Below are 20,607 nucleotides of genomic sequence, written 5' to 3' on the forward strand. Positions count from 1 at the left end.
AGATAATAATAAGAATTTTTTAATGAAATGAATTAAAAATTGCTCTCCTTCCATCTTGGATATTCTTCATTATCCTTTCTTTTATCCCATTTAAGGTTTGTGTTCTTGACTTATCCACCATAGGTCATATAGTTAGGGTACGTTTGGTACACTGAATGTGGATTACAACAGGAATGATAATCTTTATTACTAGGAATAAAATGTGTTGTAATGGAATAACTAAACCTATTCATTAGTTTGGTTGTGAGTTGTAATATTAGAATAAAACTTATGATCTATTTTAGGAAATATCTCATTCATACAAATATATTTCCTAGAAAATAATATATTTTAAAATTTAGAGAGATGAGTTATTTTTTGATGATTTTTTATTTCCATAATTGTTAGGTGGATATGGAAAGTTTATTTATTTGGAAATATATTAATGTTAGAAATTATTACATCTACTAAGGAATAGCTATTACAACCCTTTTAGAGAGGAATATTTATTCCTCATTTTAAAGAATAACTATTCATAAGGAATGACTATTCCCTGTAATAAAAACATAACCAAACTATTGAATAGCTAAACCATAGGAATAACTATTTCATTACAATGCTTATTACAATCTACCAAACGTGCCCTTAGTAACTCAAGATATTTCATGCTAGGATATCATTTGGGCACACATGATTCACTAGATATCTTCTCTTATTGCCCCTTCAGTGATTTGGTTGAAGAATAATGAGGTCTTTGCTTATCCTTATTAATCTTATGATCAGAGGCCTGTGCATACATGTTGAATAGATGAATAATACGTTGACATCCCATATTTGTGGCTTCACAAAATAGGATGCTATCATCTTCCAACAACATATGTGAGAACTTTTCTTTTTCACATGCTCTTTCAATCACCCTATGCTACCCTTCATTGTCCCATTGCCACTATATCAATCGAAATCCTCACCCACCAGTTCACCGCCCAAGCCCAAAGTCAATTTTATTGTGGTTTATTATTATTTTAATATCTTGAAAAATTACAACATTATGAATATGAAAGATTCAATGAAAATTTTGAAGAGAATACATTATAGACAATATGGTTTACATTTGATCCCAAACTCAAGTATAGAGACTCGAGGGTTGGAGAGGGAAATAATAAAAATAAGAAAAGGAAGAAAGAAAGAAAAATCAAAATTAAGTCATTTTAGCCTTTTAGGTTCTTTGTAATAGTTATTCCATGAAACCATCACATATGTTTTTTATAAATATCAACAAATATAGCTTCTTGTAATTTTTGTGTGTTAAATATGTGACAAAAAACTAAAAGTTTGATTATTTGTATAAAAAAAACTGAAACAAAGAGTAAAGAGCAAAAAGCAAAATTGTTTTTTTCCGAACACTCCTAATAAAAGAAACACGCTAGGTTGCCTGGTGGATGGAACTGCCACATTGAATGAAATGAGAAATAATGAAAGAAGTTGAAAAATAAAATTACAAAATTATACAAACGAAAATGAAAATGTACTAAACTCAAAAGGTGTGATTTGTAATTGAGCCTTAAAAAAAAGGAAAAAAAGTACTTGCACTTGCAGGATGTGGTCTTGCAAGCATGTCTTGTATTGGGCCTAACAAATGAACTGTAACTTTTTGCTCATAACAAAACTATTGGTTCAAATAAGCACTTGCAGTTGATAAACTAATTCCAACGTAATTACAAATTATCTAAAATTATTTATTTAATTATTTATTAACTTGACAATCAGTCTAAATCGGATTGAAGGGTGATATTGGCTAGAGTTTTCAAATTAAATGGCCTGATTCGAGATTTTCTTCCACCCCATAAAGCCTTTGAGACGAGCTTGTAAGCATGTTCTGATGGATGGAAAAAATCCCAGAACAAGAACGAATTTGGGTTTGAACAAATCTTGTAGCCTTTCTTGCCACATTGCAGCATTCCTCCAAGAGTTCCATCACCACAACATGCATTACCTACGTCAGAGAAACCTAGACAACAATAACAAACAAACCATTGAATTAGTAACACGGAGAAACTATGGAAAACGGATTAAGATCCTCTAGGTTCTTAAGACAAATTAGAATATTATCCATCTATTTTTGAATGAAAGAATTTTGAATTTATTACAACATCAACATTTGATGATGTAGTAAAATTTAATCCGCTCAATTCAAAATAAATGAATAGAATTTTATGAACTCCATAATGGAGTTATACTACGAACTATAAAGGATCTTAATCTGATGGATATTACATTCCCATTACTTTTAAGTATGCAAGAAACAAATTTACAAGTAAAAAATATGAAAGTTTAGAGGTTTACGATAGTGGGTAGGATTTGCACGAAATTTCTGAACAATGTTGTAAATTGCCCCATAAACCCCAATTGCATGGGGGTACTTAATGTGCATATGTTCGACCAAACTTTCCAATCCACGGTTGTATTCTTTGACCATCACATTCATCTTTCCATAACATCTATTATTCGGTGCACCAGGCAAGAGGGCCCTAGCTGGAACACAGCCAACGGGACCTAATGAAAACAAAGCAATCTTACGAGCACCAAGCTTGTAAATCTGAACAACAAAAGTTTCTACTTCAACAAGCATGGCTTGAACATAGGCATGTGGATCAGGCTTTGGTGGGTTAGAAGGGACGAAGTAGTTGAATATGTCATTGGAACCAGCCTCGAAGAAGAAGAAAGACTTTTGGACCAAACTTTTATCAATCAATTTTTGCTCCACCAATGTTCGGAATTGTTGTAGCTGGTCTTGCATTGGGATGACCCTCTATGCAATCCACATGCATGTAAAGATGACAGTGCTTAGCTTTAGGTAAATTACATGTGGCTAAGTAAAATAAAAGATCGCAGTAAAACCATGTGAGAGGGGGGGGGGGGGGGGATAGTCAAGAAGATAAATACAATCCAATTAAAAGTTTCTGGTGCGCAAATAAATACTAGTAAAATTTAAATACAATTCCTTAAGTGCAATGCATTAAGTTTTTCAATTGAATTCAACCACTTGATCAATTAATTATTTTTGAAAGAATAACATTATTCTTATCTTATTGATCAACACAACAAAAATGTTTGTTTTATTGAGAACCTAATGCTCATTGTACTGTACTTAAGTTCTAACTATATATATATATATATGTCTATACGATCTGAAAGGAATATGCAGATGGTAGAACATTTTATCTTCCATAGTTATTCCAAATGAAAAAGATTTTGTTACCTCTTCCTTGTTTGTTCCCCGCAAAACACCACTTCCAGCGCTAGCAAAGTTTATTCCATTGTGTGGATAACTCTTTCTACTTCCCTTCATAACCGCAATCTTTGCCTCGAGGTATGGTATCTGGAAATCAATACCGATAAACTGGGCTGTCACATTCACACACCAAGAAAGGAAATAATAAATTAGTCAAACAAGAATAATCAAAATTAGTTTGGCAATTGAGAATTTCTAGAGTTCTTAAAATGGACAAGGCTTAGGTTCAATGTTTACTGAATCCGTTGAGATGTGGACATGTAACAAGTGTTTGACATGTCTTGCATCTCAACTAGTCCAATGCACAAAAACATTATACCCAAGCTAGTTCCTCTTAGGAAAACTCTATGTCCAAGATAAAACTACTAATATCTTATTCATTCATTCATTCAGGAATAAGTAGATTAAATTTTATCATATCATCAATATTTAAATAAAGGTTGATTATTACCAAATTGCTATCTATTTAAATTATAGATGATGTAAATTCCAATCAACTCATCTTGAAATAGATGGATTTTTGTAATTTCAGTGTAGAGTAATTCTAAGAACCCCAGAGGATCTTAATCCAAGTTTGGTGCAACTAAATTAAGAAGCTAGCCACTTACAAATGAAGTCAACAACTGTTCTGCCATTAGTGAACCTTCCAGTGGGGTGGTGGAAGAAACTTGAGCTGTAAGGAGGGAAATCTGCCTGGGCGGTGCAATTTTTGATGAAGTGGTTGTTCCCGGCATCAAAGATGGAATCTCCAAAGCTGAAGATTGCCGGAATATTGTATGGAGAAACTGAAACGCATAATGTACTAGTAAGGACGAGAAGTATGAGGAAAAGATTTTCCATGTAAAATAAAGTCAGCCTGATCAAAGTGACATAGAGACCAAGAGAAATTTAAGGGGTTTAAGGAGAACAATTTCAAGAAAAGTTGACACGTTCGGTAAAAAGGAAAAAGACAGGACAAAATAAAACAGAATGCACGAGCATAGTGCATGGAATAGCCGTTTTACATTGCTCACTTTTTATGAATATATGTGCCAGAAACAGTTCAACTGTCTTTATTATTGCCATGGAAAGATATATATATATATATATATATATATATTTTTTTTAATAAACAATAATACTTATTAGAATATATACAAAAATAATAATAGTATTTTAATACATTACATAACCAGAGTACAACTACAAAAAGATCTAATCTTTGTAGTTGTATACTGGGATTATAAACAGCGAACACTAGATACACACAACTAACGTAAGATAAACATCCCTATTTGGAAAGATCTTTAATTTGCATATTTTGGTTGGGTTATTTATATACAGGAATAGTTAGGAAACACCTTTAAACTTCAGTCAGATTGAAATTGAACATCAAGTTCCATTTAGTTTGCATTAAAATACAAGTAAACTAATGCTATGAAAGTAGTAATTTAACTCCTCATGTGATAAAGGAAAATCTTGTATTTTAATATGAGAGAGATATGAAAATGGAAAGAGAAATGGCTTTTCTCTTTTCTGTAGTTCATGACACGTATTGTTTGGATAAGGGGGAAGAGAATTAGTTTGGTAAATTTCAGTTTTTGGCTACACTATTTGATAGATTATGGATTGGAAGGAGAGACACTCATTATAGGTGGTTCATTATATCTCAATTTGAGTTAGTTTGGTAAAAAATTTTATTGATGTAAGATTTTACCTCTGCAATTACATCTAGGTTTTCTTCTTAAAAAAAAAATCTAGGTTTGAGTTTGAATTTAAATGATCTGTGGTTTAACATTATATCCTATATATTATAATATGAGTTTCATTGAATGCATATTTACTTTATTTATATCATGACAAATTTTTATTAAAAAATTACATTTGTTACTATTTTTGCAGATGCAGTTTTTTTTTTAAAGAATATTTTTGCAGATTCAATAGAATCTAAAGCACTCATTAAGTTGTTATTGAAATTTTAATAACCTTATTAACATTGAATTACCATAGGAACTATTAGAGTGAGAGGTCCAACACTGTTTAAGATGCAATTATACATTTGATGAATTAAGATCTTCTAAAATTTATAGGTAACTCCATCATAAGATTCCTAAAATCTTATATGTACATCTTGAAATAAGTGGAATGAATTTTATCACATTATTAATAATTTAAATCAATACTAAATTAGTAATGATTAATAATTTTGAAAAATACTAAAAATATTAGTATAAATTATTTATAAACTAACGTGATAATACTTACTCATTTTTTAATGGAAAGGTAAAATCTATTTTGATCATATTCACAAATTAAAAAAAAAAAAAAGTTGAAATCACGTTTGACAATACGTTACCGTTTCATAAACCTGAAAGACAGCAATACCTCGGACAAAAACAAACGCGGCGTTTCATGCTCATCCCTCTCTTTCAGTCAGTCTCACACAGTCACATGACTCACATTGTTTTCTTTGTGCTTAGTTCGCATTTTCACAGAGAGAAAGAAAGATGAGCAACAACCAAGCAAAAGAAGCAGAAGATCCAATGGGCAAAGCCACAATCGCAGTAGAAGATCTTTACCACATTCAAGACACGTATTTTCCCACAAACCCAGATGAAAAAATCTCCAAACTGCAAAAAGAATCCGATCTCGCTCTCAATCTCCTCGATTCCGTTCCTCAAGGTGCAATTTTTCTCTATTTTCCAGCACACCCATTTCGATTCCTTGCTTATTTTCTATGTTACAACATGTTTACTGTATTATAACCTGTTTGGTAGCTGAGAAAATTGAGGATAAATGGGGTGGAAGGAATGTTGTAACTGTGCAAATGCTGCTGTTTTGTTTTGAGAATTGGAAAACATAGACAACTAGTGGTATAAAAGACTTATTGGGTGGCAAGAATGCTTTTGTTTTTGTTTTTGTTTTGTTTTATTATTTTTTTTCTTTTGGGGTTCTGTGTTCCCAGACTAAGCAAAGATATTTGAGGAATAATTTAAACTGAAGGTAGACAACTAGTTGGATAAAACACTAATGAGGTTGCAAGGTTCCTCTGAATTTAGTTTCCTTCATTCATAGACCAAACTAGGCTATTTGTTAGCTATTTAAGTTTTTATCTTGGGGTTTATGTTATTGAGTTTGGTGTGGAATGCTAGGCTTGATTGATTACAATTGTGTAGTGATTAGGATGAAACTGGAACTGGGTTAAGGAGAGATTGATGGTGAAAAATTGAGATAAACCCATCTTTTCCAGATTTGGGAAAAATAAAATGAACGATAGAATCGCTAAAACATAGGAGTATATGTTTTTCCTTTGACTTGCTTGTTTGCACATTGTGTACTGTTGATGATTTTATTTCATTCTTGTTAACTTGGTATTAAATGAATATATTCACATGTATACATTCTACAATTAATTTGATCCTTGCTTTCTTTGGGAAGTTTGAGTTTGGCCAGGAGCCTTTCAGTGCAACTGGTTAACACTTCCTAGTGTTTCCAATGGAAACATCCAGAGTTCAAATTCCCCCTCCCCCAATTATCAAATTATATTTGGGAAGTTTGAGTTTGGCATTGACTATTTGAACCGCCAACCTGTTTTGAAGTGGGTTTCTTAAATGTGTGCAAACTTGTACGAACTATTTGCAAGCATTCAATGCAGATATATCTCACTATCCATAATAATGAACAAGGGTGGCTAAGGAAGCAGTGTTAGTTGAAGGACTTTCTTAAACTAATTCATAAATGTTAATTACTTTTTACTTACTCAATTATCCTTTTTGTGGATCATTTTGGCCTTTTGGGGTCAGAATAAGACATAGAAACTCATAAAGGAATTGAACTAGGTTGAAAATATAGATTTTCTGTTGGCCTCCCACTACATATAAGGAACATTTGAATTTTCCAATGCTTATTTGCACTGTTTATTAGATGCTAAACAATGGTTTCCACTGGTGAAAGATCAATGTGAAAAAAAATTAACTAAATTGACATTGGTTTCCAATGAGTCCTAGCTCAAGAAGCACTTTCTTTTCCCATAAGAATGGATGGAGGGTGAGGGTGCACGGGTAACTTACTTTTTCAAAAAAAAAAAAAAAAACTAAATTGTACAAAATCTAAAGGTGATGTTGTGGATTTAAAGTCCCACCCACTCCTGTAACTTACCATTAAACAAAGGCAAACAAATTTTGAAACACTTTACATGGTTATTATAGGACTGTATGCTTTTTTATATGATTGAACTGTATACAAATTTCATTTATTTATGTTTATGAATATGATATCGTAAATTATGCTCAATATACATTTTAAGTGCTTCAGTATTAATTGAAGTTGCTTTCATATTGATGGAAGCATATGTAATTCTCTTTTTTATCATCTTGATGTGGATTAGCACAATGCTTGATACTCATGTTTTTGTCACCAGTTTATATCATTTTAATAAATTGATTGAAGCATTTGCTCGAAAACCTAGGCACCCTGATAGATCATATTTAACCTAGGGAAATTGTGAAAGATCTTTTGATGAATTGTTTATTTCTATTCGGTTATAGACATAGTGATAATGATTTTTTGGCAGCTTCCATTTGAAATTTGTTGGGGAATTTCTAATTTAATGTCTAGTGTATTAAGAGACAAAACTACCAGTACAATTCAGTAGTTCTATTAAGATGTATGGTGATCCAATTTTGTATGAATTTAAGGTAATTTTTTACATTTAACTTGAGGAATTTTGCTTGATGTTGTCTTGCTATGGTGACTGGTATATAAATTTTTGGCTGTATGGAGATAAGTGAACCAAATAATTGCATTTCAAATATATGGTAACCAGATAGGTGTTTGTAATTTTGTATGTGGTTAATTTCTAAATGATTATATGCAGTACATCCATACATGGGATGGCACTCTACATTGCTTGTGCCTATGATACAGCTGACTATAGTTTGGTGATTGCTTAAATGATTGTCAATGTTATTAGTTATTACTATTACTATTACTAGTACTAGTACTGGTATTATTAGTATTATTTTTACCACAATTATTTTGGCTGGGGGAAGTCAGGCTCACCCCAATAGGGATGAGCTGGAGGCACCACTAGGCCAAGAGGCCTTTTTTAATTTTTATTATTTGCTAACATCTGTATTTGTCTCATTTAGTTCTATGTGAAATTTTATGTGTCCTTGGGCAGAACAAAGAAAATCACCCTTGCAGCGTGCAACATATGAATATCTGAGAGGAAAGATATTGGATGTATTTCCAGACTATCGGAAGGAAGCAGAGGATCATCTCTCGAAAGCTGTAAGTGAGAAGAAACTGTTAGTTCAACAGTGCCATGTCTTGTAGTGCTCCAGTTGAGTTCTTTTTCAAATCTGGCTGTTCCATGTTCCAGGTTAAGTTGAATCCATCACTTGCAGATGCTTGGCTGTGTTTAGGCAACTGCATTTGGAAGAAGGGAGATCTATCTTCAGCAAAGAACTGCTTCACTCTTGCATTAAGCAAGGTTATTGCTGATATTGGATTTCTGTTGATCTTACCAACAGACCTTCCTTTGTGTTTCATATCATTTTTTTTACTGATAAGTTTTTGTTTTCATATCTGTTACTAAAAGATGGTCATAAATGTCTCATTCAGGGTCCTAATAAAAAAATACTTTGTCAGTTGTCCATGCTTGAAAGAAGAATGGCTCAAGGCAAGACTTTTTTTCCTGTTTCTGAAACCACTTTATGCTGTAGTCAGCTTTTCCTTGGTTCTTTGGTGCTTGTGGAAATAAATAAGAAGCCAAGAATGTTTAGCTTGAACTTATGGCTTTCTGGGGCTTTATGTCTGGCTAAAGGGGCATGATAACCAAAAAAATAGGAAAGAAAAAGAGAACTGTTAATGGGATAAATTTGATAGAAATTTCTATTTTTTAAGTGTACAAGTCAGAAGAGAAACCTTATTTTTATAATTACCCCTTTTGTAGGAACTGAGAATGAGGCAGAACTTGTCGAGGAAAGCATTCAACATGCTAAGGAAGCTATTACTTTGGATGTCAAGGATGGGAATTCTTGGTGTAAGAATTTTTTAATGCTACCATTATCATAATATAACGACTTTGTATAAATGTGATATGCATGTGACACATTGCAATACACATGACAATGCGGTATTGACTTAAAACATATAATTTACTTGTGATTTTTGGTCATCTTTGATCTGGCTAGCTTCATTGTAATATACCTGGCAAATTGCTCATCATGTGTCTCTTTCTGCATTAAGCTGCCGTTATTATTTTCTAGTTACTTAGTTTTCTTGAAAATCTGACAGAATGCTTATTCATTCCATCTGCTTCTTTTTCTATATCCTGTAATATGGTTAATTTTATTGATAGACAACCTTGGAAATGCTTGCCTTACAAGCTTCTTTGTGACTGGAGCTTGGGATCACAGCAAACTTCGGCAGTCTTCAAAAGCATACCAAAATGCTGTAAGTCTGCAGCGTAAGAACTTTCCCTAGGAATTTTCTGGTTCAAGATGATTTTCTCATGATAATGGTTTGCCAAGCATGTTGAATTTTCTCTCATATTCTATTATATAAAGGGTTTGTTGTCATTTCTTATATTATATCAGGAGAAAGATGATAGAATGAAGTCCAATCCAGATCTCTATTTTAACTGTGCTACTGTAAGTTTCAATTCTCTCTCTCTCTCTCTCTCTCTCTCTCTCTCTCTCTGTGTATTCTGATTCATGTTGGTGAGGACTTCATGTGACCGAGAATCCATAGCTGACCCCAACTTTTGGGAATAAGACTTTGTTGTTGTTGTTTGTGAGGACTTAATGTCCTTTTTGTATTCAGAGTTCATGCTCTTTTATGCCCCATTACTTTCTCTATCAACATGAAGAGCATAAATATGTTGTTGCTGGCTATTCACTGTTCAATCACTCATATGTTCTGTACATATATGGTGGAACTTCTGTTTTTAGGTAAACAAATATCTAGAGAACTATGAGAGGGCCCTTAGTGGATTTGAAGCTGCTGCTTTAAAGGATCCTGGTCTCAACGCTACAGAGGAGGTTCAAAAGGTGGTTAATCTTCTTGACAAGTTGGAGAATATGTTGAGGGTAATTCATCTCCCTAGTGGGTCTTTCGTCTTTTTTATTTATTTATTAAGTCTGCACACCCATGATTTTATCTTTTTTTAGTCAAGAAGATTTTGAAGTCTATATTGTTATTTTTAACATTGTTGTCATTCTGAAGTCATTATAGTATCCACAAAATAAATTACCTATCCAAAGAAAAGAAAAAAGATGTGTAAAATATCCATTTATAAAGATGCAGCTGGAACTTACAAGATTTTTCTTTCAGGGACATGCTAGATCTAAACGACTTGCATCTTTATCATCATCACTGGCTGCGGTTAATTGTAATGTACCTCTAACTTCTCCATGTATATGAGTTTGTGGTTGATTGTGGACTTGAGTGAGCCTGATATCTTTTTTATTACTTTGCATGTTCTTTTGAAAGTGAATTCCTCATACAAAAGAGCCACTATAGATCTTCTGTTAGGTGGTCTGAACAAAGCAGTAGCTGTAGTTGGAAAAGTTCTATTCTTCATTAAGCATGATAATGTTGCTCCCCTGTAAGTCTTCTGTTTGATGACTCTATCTTAGTTTGTTAATTTGGATATTAAAATATTTCATGTAAGGTTCTGCTACACTTGTCTTAGATTTTCTATTTCATATAATAAAACTCTAAATTTTGAATTGTCTAGTGGTTGATAAATGATTCTCTCTCCACAAATTTTTATTTTTGCAGATACTATCTGTTATGTGATCCAAATCAAATATGCTTCATTCTATCAGTATATGGTATTCACAGTGACACGGTAAGATTGACTGTTTAGGTTTCAATTTATATCTTTTTTCCCTTGGAGAAGGGCTTTTTTTTTTTTTTTTTTTTTTGGGGGGGGGGGGGGGGTTGGGGTATGAAGCACCCTTTTATCTTACGAGTTTATTCCATATAATCTGGTGGAAAGAACTTCTCTATCTATGAAATAGATCATTGAGGTTGCTTTCAGTCTACTCTTGAGTTATTCTTCCCACCTGCATGGACACAGAAAAATCATCGGTGTGTCCATGTTGAATACAGACTGAAGTTTTGAATACTGTTTTGGACTGGCCACTGGAACAAAATATATCAGTATTGGTGTTCCGTTTTGGATTACTGCTATATATATAGTTCGTATACTTGTATATATAAAGTAAATACATATGAAAAAATATAGGAATTACATAGTTCATGCCATGCCATTAAGGCATTAACTAAAATAAAAAGTTGAGAACATGAAAACAAAATATCATAAGGTTCATAAAATCTCATACATAATTGATAAATCCAATGGAAAGACATTCAAGTAAATAGTATGACTTATTATCAACATAAAATTAAGGATCAAATTTTAGGACCCTTAGTCAAGACATTATCATCATCATGATACTTCCCCAATCCAAGTCTTCTCCATCAAGAAACTCAGGCTAATGTATCTTGTTGGAATGGATGAGCTTGCCAGAGTGAGGGAGAGCTGTGCTTGCCAAGTGCTGAGACTCGATATTGTGACTTGTCACTTGCTGTGATGAATGCTGAGGGCCCAAGTTGGTGAGTTCATGAGAGATGAGAGGGAGAGTGCCAGAAATGAGAGGCCAAAAGGTCTGATTTGAGGGAGGAAGAAATTATCAAAAACCTAAAGTTCAAAAAAAAAAAAAAAAACTTAGCTCAAATTCTATTGGTAGATGAAACAGAGTTTTCGTCCGAAATGGCAGGAATTGGCTGGAATTCCCCAAACACTGCGGTATGGCCCGGTATTCGGGCCGATACGGAATTGAGGGTTGCTATGTATTGGTTTATGTGCCTGTACGGAATGCTACTATTATTGGTTGCCTGCATGTCCATGACTTGTCGGTTGGAAAATTTTGATTCTTTATTGAAGACATGGTGGAGACATGACAGCTACCACACAAACCAAAAAAAGATTTTTTAGTCCTCTTTTTTCTTTGTTTTTATTGTAGTCTGTCTTAATTATTTCAATTTTCAAGAATGAGTGGAGGTTAAGGTTGTGGGTTCAAAACCATTTGGAAGTGTGTAACTTATCAATCACAAAAACAAAGTCTTGGTCCCAAAAATTGACTTGTACTGGCATTAATGGCCAGTTAACTTTACTACTTCTAGGACTATGCTGCTGCTACTACTTATAATGATGATGATGATGATTGGAATGCTAACTCAATGGGGTGACTTTCACTCCTGGATAAATATTTAGTTTCTTGATTCACCATTTGATAAACCTTCATGTTCCAGCTATACCAGCCAAATCTGGCCATGTAATGGTTAAGACTACTGTGGAATTTTCTCTCAACACCATTCCACATCATGAAATATGTCTTGGTTTTGAGGCTTTCCATAATCCTTGGATTCCATGAGTGCATGAGCATGCGTGTGCTTGAAGGCACATTTGCTTTCTTGTGTGGTTCAGCGAATAGTTTTCTAACGACTTCATTCTCAAGTTCTGGCTTCCTTTTACTTCCACCTGTAAATGCTGAGGTCATGGATAAGGTCAAGAAAGGATTAAGTGATCATTCATAAAAATTAAATATATTGATTTGTTCTCAACCTTGCATGTAATTTGCAAACAGTTGTTTTCTTCTTTTGTCTTTCATTTGTTCAAGTAATATTAGAACTGTTCCTTGTCCTCACAGATCAAAGAAGGAGATCAGCTAACTTTATTGGAACCTTATTTCCGTCATTTTGATTTTTCTTGGAAGGAAAAGGTACATTCTTGTGCAATCTTCTCAACATTTCATGCCTTTCGATTCGTAGATATAAAAACTAACTTGCTTTGATACATTCTGTTTCATGAAATATTGTATTATTTAACTTAGGGGTAACTATAAAAATATGCTTATTCCTTTAATTGATGTGTCTAAGTTAAATAACGAGACCATTCTTATTCCTGAGTCTCTTTTTATTTCTGTGTATATTGGAACAGCACTACCAGTTCAAGTCAATTCGTATTGATTTCTTGGAACAAGTTCTTGTTAATGGGAAAGCTCTTTCTTCTCGCCAAGCTGTCCGTACATCAATCTATGCACAGCATAAACCATGAGAAGTTGAATCATGTAACTTGTGTGTATAATGCTGGTGTTTTTTTTGGTTGGTCCTGATTCATTTTGTGTTGTATCATTTGTAAATAGTACAGGGATAAAATATTTAAAGAAAAAAATGAGAGAATTTTTTGCCCCAAGTCAAATGGACAACAGAAAACAGTGCATTGCCGCATTATGTTGGGAGTTGCACATAGATGAATATTGTTCATGGTTACTAGTTGGTGTTCTTTCAAATGCTTGAGTGGTTTCTGTGGAAAGCCTCTGATTTTGTATTTGCCAAGTATTCATTAAAAAATTTCGTGACACTTTATCATTTTTTACTCTACCTGTGGTCTTCTCTGCTGAATGACAGAATATCTTATTTTTGTTTGGCTATATTATTATTAATCTTCACGTTGCAACCCGACTGTAACACAATGACTATGTCCAATGAAACGGAGGTTGTTACTTTGAATCTTCTCTTTCTCTTGCAAAATCCAAAATATAGGTGTAAAAGAAATGAGTAAAACTTAGGCGTTGGACATTAAATTTGCCAGGATCAATTATGCAGTTGAACCACATGATTAAATTTGATTGTCATCAAAGGAAGATAACATTTTGCCTATCATCCTACAAAGTACAAAGATGTGGACTGGGCCTAGATACCCATCATGCCAGCAGCTCCAAGATGATGGTTTGGCTATCTTCAGATAGGGAAATTTTTAGGAAATCTTGCTGAACTTGTAGTTCTGGCCAATAAAAATAAGCCACATCATTGAAATGAGATTTCATCATCGTACCAGTCATGTCAGTACAATAAATATGTCTCTTTTCATAACATCTATTACTTATTATGCACTTAATGATAATTACTGATTGATATTATCGAAGGAAATTAATGCCTATATTATAATGACACTAAGTTTTTTTTTAGTTCAATCTTCTTTTGAAAGTTTTTTTTTATAAAAAAATTATTAGTCAACTAATGCATTTTCAACAAAATTATTGAATAGGCATTGGATGCGGAAGATTAGGAAAACTAGTAAGATGCAAATGATAATCATTTTCGTGAGTTAGGAATATTTTAATCGACAAAATTTGTTCTACGTTAGTGTAAATATGATTCAAACCCTGGTCTCTTATTTGTATAGAAACCACTATTCAATTAGATTTCACAAGTGAAACTTAGGGTGTTGAAGCTGGACATGCAATGAGATAAATCAGCTCACTATATAATGAACTTTTTATATTTTGCAGGGGCTAACCAGCAAGAAAAAAGTGAACAATTTTAACTTGCCCATATGTCTTCCATCCATGAAGGAATTGAGGGCAGTAATAATATATGCAATTAAGCTCAGCTCCATATTGTACTAAGACCTAAACTTAGTGAAAAAACTATTTAAGTTCTGAAGAGAAGTTTTTTATTTTTTATTATATATATATATTCACATGGACACCATGTTTGTATGTACAAGCCAATGGTTATATACACGGTATAGCTTTATTCTATTCCCTTCTAATCATTTATTTGAGAAAAACCCTTCTAATCATTCCTTCGAGGAAAACCCTCATTATTTTAATGATAATCATTCATTCAAGAAAAAGACACAATATTTTAATCATAATCATTCATTCGAGAAAAACCCTCATTATTTTAATGAAGCAAAGGTGGGGACTATCAATTTTATCCATATTTTAAAAATTTTAAATTGAAGGTTGGTATGCATATTTCCTTTTATTCTATTCTGCCATGGCCTTGGGTGCATGCTCATGTTGGGTTGCTATGACCTTGGCATCGTGCACGTACGCATGCCATGGCCTTTAGCTGCATGGCCACGTTGGTTTGTCATGGCCAAGGTAGCGTGCACATGCATAGGCCATGGCTTTTGGCTGCGTGCGCATGTTGGATTGCCATGGCCTAAGTAGCGTGCACACAAGCATGCCTATGGGCACGCTGGCATGTCCAAATAACCTCATTTGGGCGTGCTACACATTTATGATTTATTTGTTCCATTCTTTCATAAACTCCATTTTGTTCCATTTGTTTTTTATAAATTGAATTTTCTGATTAATTGCTAATAAAGACTTAAAAATCAATAGTGGGTGAATTCGTTTATTAGTGAAGTACGAAACTAACTGTTCTAATTTCTATTGTAACTATGTAATGAATATGAATATTGTCAACAATAGGTGTTCAAAATTCACCGATCATATATATTACCACATCAGTTTATAAGTAGTATGTAATAAAATTTGTAATAACTTTAGTATTTTTCTTATAATAAAGTCTTATTGAGTTGAAATGTATTAAATTAAATTATTTTATTTTGTTAATATTGAATAGACATTAGTTTTATTATAAACATACTAATTTAATTTGAATTTTAGTTTATTCTTTATTTTGAAATGACCCAACAAAATTTTATTTATGCTTGGATCCACAAAGAGGCAATGATCAAATCCTTATTTATGCTTGGATACTGCTTATTTTGCTGAAACTGAAAAATTATTGTTAAAAGTACTATATATTAAAGTAAAAGTTAGTTGAAATAGTACAGTAGAGCTCATGAATAATGCCAAAAAATGCAGTGGGACCCATGAATAGTAGCAAAAATACTATTCAGCTTATTTTTGCCACTATTCATGGGCTCCACTGCATTTTTTGGTACTATTTATGAGTCTCACTATACTATTTTAGCTAACTTATACCTTTATTTACAATATTTTCAGAAAATTTTTTTCAGTTTCAGTAAAATAAGCGAATTCCAAATAGATCCTTAATCAGGGAACACATGTAGTGGCAAATAAAAGCAGACTCAATCAAACCTACTACAAAAAGGAGTGGAATAATTAACAATTTTTTAAGTAATCTTTAATATCATTGGAGCACTAAAAAAAAAAAAAATTAAGCTAAAAGAATCTAAACGAGGAAGTAAGAAATATTGGCTTTACAAGGGGTAATGTAAATCTAAGAATTGAATCTTTCTTCTATAAAATTGAAGAGATAATTTCTTGGTTAACACATTTCTCAAACACCAATATATTGCGTGAACCATGAATGGAGGTCTGGGTCCAAACAGCTATGTTCAAAACTCCTCCTTTCAGGTAGTCTTTAATATTCGAGTCTGCTTTCTGATCTATTTTCCTATTTGATTTGTATCAGTATAACATCACCACTAAAATTTTAATGGTGTTTGTTAAAGCAACTACACTTATATGAAATCTGCTGGGCACTAAACAAACTGATATTGGCTTAATTGATAGCAATCGAGATTTTATTAAGTTCATATATAAAATTTGAAATCTAGATTCATTAATCTCGTATTCTTAGAAATCACCTATATGGCAAATTTAAATCATCAAATGAACTATTTATATTATCAAAAAATTAAAATATTAATTTGATATCTTATAAGATTATATAAATTTTTTATTAATGTTATATCATTTAATAACTTTTTATTAAATGTATTTTTTTATTCTAAAAAAAAAAAGAAGTCTTTTTGTTTTTATATATTTTTTAAAATCCATTTTTGTTCTTAACATGCACACAAAATTTCATGATAATCAATATTATGCCATCTAATGCATAAACTAATGCTTGATAATTTTTTTTTTAATTTAAACATCTTAAAATTATGAAACATATTTAATAGTATTAGGTGAAATAATATTGACAAAAATGAGTGGTATGACCTGAAATCTTTTAATTTACTAGGAGATTTTGGATTTGAATCTCCTCGTCTCTATACTTTGGTAACTATTGTATTATCCAATTTCAAAAAAAAAAAAAAAAAAACTGTTCATAATTGTTTGGGGTATGTTTGTAAACAAACAATTATGAACAGTTTTTTATTTTTTTTTATTATTATTAATTTTTTTTTTTTTTTTTTTTTTTTTTTTTTTTTTTTTTTTTTTTTTTTTCTGAAGTCATAGTTACTTATGGACAACTCAACTCATTTACTATTTTACAGCCCCACCTATGAGATCATGAGATGTAAGAACTCTTTTGTTCATAAAGAACTGGGGATGGTTAACTGAAAGAATTGCATAAAGAAATCTAATTACAGAAGATGAGTATTTGTACGTTAAATTCTATCGCAAAAATATAGCGCAAATAACAATTTGAGGGTTTGATATTGTTTTGAAACTAATAACCCAAGCTTTTAAGTTTTATTTCTAAGCAAATTGCATTCCAAATTTTGCTACTGTTATATGATTTTCATGATTCTAATTATGATGAATATTGAAAATGATAATCACCACTTGTGCTGTGCAGAGAGGAGTTGTGGAAGTTGCCAAAGAAAAGATCAACAAGGCTGTAGCCAATCACTTTGACATCAACACCCTTTCAGGGTCTCTAAACCCAATATGTGTTGCGGACTTGGGTTGTTCTACTGGACCTAATACTTTCATCTCAATAGAGAGCATAATAAAAGCCATAGAACTCAAATACATATCAAAAGGAGAAAATACTGAAACCCCAAAATTTATGGTGTTCTTCAATGACCAACTCTCCAATGATTTCAACACTCTCTTTATCTCCCTCCCTCCCAATAGGCAATACTTTGCAGCCGGGGTACCAGGTTCTTTCTATGGTCGCTTGTTTCCCAAGGCATCTCTTCATTTAATTCATTCCTCTTATGCACTACAGTGGCTGTCAAATGTCCCAAAAGAAGTTATGGATGAAGGGTCACCTGCTTGGAATAAAGGAAGGATTTTCTACACAAATGCACCAAAGGAAGTTGAGGAGGCCCATGCAACTCAATTTGCCAAGAACATGGAGTCCTTCCTAATTGCTAGAGCACAAGAGCTTGTGATTGGAGGGCTACTAGCACTTTTCATTCTTGCCGTCCCTGATAACATGAGCAAATTTGACATATTTGGTGGTTCGGAGTTGGACCTTCTAGGATCTTGCCTAATGGATATGGCCAAAGCTGTAAGTAGACAATATCATAACCCGTTATGATTAAAGAAACATTGTTTTCACTTTGATTCACTAATGACAATACTTTTATTTTGCACCAATCATAATTAATCATGCACAATTATGAAAAAAAATTGTGAAAAATACTTTGTCTTGATTTAAAATTCTACTTGTTTAGTGTGCAAAAGTTGTGAATGGTTGTAATTAACCTTTCGTTGAGAAATTCTAAACAAGATATAACTTTCAATAATTTAAAATAAGAAAAAAAAAAGGGTTAATTACAATCAATCATCCTACAAAATTCTACAATCAAGATCTTGATTTCACAATAATCTATCCCTAATCTAATACACTAATTTGGATGAAGAAGGACATTGCAAATTAATCTCAATCAAGAGAGTTGATTTAAAATTCTATTGTTTAGGGTGCATTGCAAACGTAACAAATTTTAAGTTGAATAACTACAATTATAGAAAGGACATGGGTGTAACTGAGCTTCCATGTTTCAGTGACTAATCTGGTTAGATAGTGAAATATTGGTTCATGAGACATACAATACTTCCATGAGACATACAATGGTTTTTAATTGCAGGGATTAACTAGTGAAGCAAAAGTGGATGCATTCAATTTGCCGGGTTATTTCACCTCTCCTAAGGAATTGAAGGCATTGATTGATAGAAATCAGCATTTTAACATTGAGAGAATGGAAATATTGAATATTCAGAAAAAGTATGTGAGCTTGCGAAATCCCTCAATGTGTTCTTTATTCCTAAGAGCCGCATTAGAAGGAGTAATTGCAAAGCATTTTGGAAATGATATCATGGATGAGTTGTTTAATCGCTACACTGAGAAAGTTGCTGATTCCTCCTTCTTTTTAAATCCAGAAGCTGATAAATCGATTGTATTATTTGTCCTTTTAAAGAAAACAATTATACTTTAGCTTTATTCCAACGAAATAAATATTATCACTTGAAAATAAATGTAACAATGAAAAGGAGAATATTCTTGTAATAAATTATCCATTAATTCGTACATCTCTTATTGTATAATCATTTTCAATGTTATATTTTCTTTCATTATTAGAGAGTAGTATTATACTTATTTTGTATTTATTTATGTATTTTATACAGGGTTTTGGATTCATGTTTATTTTTTCTTAAAATGAGTTTTAATATGTGGATATGCATTTTAAAGAAGTTTAGAATTAATTCTAACAAATTTAGCAAAACTGCACGAGTTACAAGAAGGGCATGATGAGAGGATTTGTTTAATGATAAAGTGTTAATGGACTCAATTTTGACATGGGCCATTCCTTAATATTGAATGGTGCCACATCAACAATTAAAAAGCCAGGTTGACTGGTCAGATTTTATTTAAAAGTTGGTTTATAATTTTAAAAAACTTAAAACACCAAAAACTGAAAAACCCACTTGTGAAGAATCCTACTTCGCCTTAGGAGTTTACTTCTCTCTCCCTTGTAGGAGTCTTCTTTCTCTCTCAACAAGGTAAGAGCTTATTCCCTCCCTTGAGAGCCTCTCTAAGGGTTCTCTCTTGGGCTACACCATTCTTCAAAGTGGCTGTAGCCCATTTTTTCCTTTGTGATTGAATGGATCAAGAAGTAGTAAATAGTTTGGAAAAGTTGAAGCTCACAAAAGAAGAAGAGGAGGATATTGTCATTGCGAATATCAGTAGTTCTGAAATTTTTGAAGAATGCTCTTTGAGCTTATTTGGGCGTCTACTTTCAGATCGTCATCAAAATCAAAGAGCTTTAAAGAATACTTTAAAGGCAACATGGAAGATGGGTTCTGACTTGAGGATTGTGGAGGTGGGGAATAGTATTTTGTAGTTTAAATTTAGCTCAAGATGCCAGTTAGAGTGGGTTGAAAAAAGTGGTCCTTGGAATTTTGATAACAACCTACTCCTTTGTAGATGGAGGAAAGGTTTAACGTAAAAAAAATCAGTTTTTCCCATTATCCTTTGTGGGTGCAGATTTGGGGTTTACCATTTGAGAATATGACTGAAGAAATTGGGAAGGATATTGGTAGCAAGATTGGAAGGGTGTTAGAAGTGGACAAGCGGGCTATGCAAGCGGATCAAGCCAAGTTTTTAAGAATACGAGTTGAGGTTCCAATTGATAAACCTCTTCGTAGAGGGGGGTATGTTAAGAATGAAGAAGGTGGAAGATATTGGGTTGATTTTAGGTATGAGAGACTCCCTACATTTTGTTACATATGTGGAATACTTGGGCATGATAAAAAGCATTGCCAAGCAAGTCCAATGGAGCAACTATCAAGGAGGCAATATGGTGAATGGCTAAA

At 32.7% G+C, this 20,607-nt stretch overlaps 3 protein-coding genes across 3 annotated transcripts; 2 read left to right on the forward strand and 1 right to left on the reverse strand.

Annotated features, from left to right (window-relative positions):
• Positions 1 to 1,742: 1,742 nt before the first annotated feature.
• On the reverse strand, positions 1,743 to 4,180 carry LOC115993508 (GDSL esterase/lipase 6). The gene is made up of 4 exons (XM_031117468.1): positions 3,880 to 4,180; positions 3,239 to 3,384; positions 2,323 to 2,788; positions 1,743 to 1,987 (listed from the first exon to the last, which is right to left on the reverse strand). The coding sequence occupies exons 1-4, from the start codon at positions 4,109 to 4,111 to the stop codon at positions 1,743 to 1,745; spliced, it is 1,089 nt and encodes a 362-aa protein (XP_030973328.1). The 5' UTR covers positions 4,112 to 4,180.
• Positions 4,181 to 5,646: 1,466 nt separating this feature from the next.
• LOC115974278 (tetratricopeptide repeat protein 5-like) lies at positions 5,647 to 13,703 on the forward strand. The gene is made up of 13 exons (XM_031094553.1): positions 5,647 to 5,932; positions 8,433 to 8,542; positions 8,634 to 8,744; positions 8,876 to 8,933; positions 9,207 to 9,296; positions 9,615 to 9,709; positions 9,853 to 9,906; positions 10,207 to 10,344; positions 10,589 to 10,646; positions 10,748 to 10,862; positions 11,039 to 11,108; positions 12,976 to 13,047; positions 13,266 to 13,703. The coding sequence occupies exons 1-13, from the start codon at positions 5,758 to 5,760 to the stop codon at positions 13,380 to 13,382; spliced, it is 1,263 nt and encodes a 420-aa protein (XP_030950413.1). The 5' UTR covers positions 5,647 to 5,757; the 3' UTR covers positions 13,383 to 13,703.
• A 2,713-nt stretch (positions 13,704 to 16,416) lies between these two features.
• LOC115993525 (loganic acid O-methyltransferase-like) lies at positions 16,417 to 19,229 on the forward strand. Its single transcript, XM_031117470.1, has 3 exons — positions 16,417 to 16,467; positions 17,642 to 18,301; positions 18,882 to 19,229. Exons 1-3 carry the CDS (start codon positions 16,417 to 16,419, stop codon positions 19,227 to 19,229), a joined length of 1,059 nt encoding a protein of 352 aa, XP_030973330.1.
• Positions 19,230 to 20,607: the final 1,378 nt, after the last annotated feature.

The sequence above is a fragment of the Quercus lobata genome, chromosome 1, assembly GCF_001633185.2.
Source record: "Quercus lobata isolate SW786 chromosome 1, ValleyOak3.0 Primary Assembly, whole genome shotgun sequence".
NCBI lineage: Eukaryota > Viridiplantae > Streptophyta > Magnoliopsida > Fagales > Fagaceae > Quercus > Quercus lobata.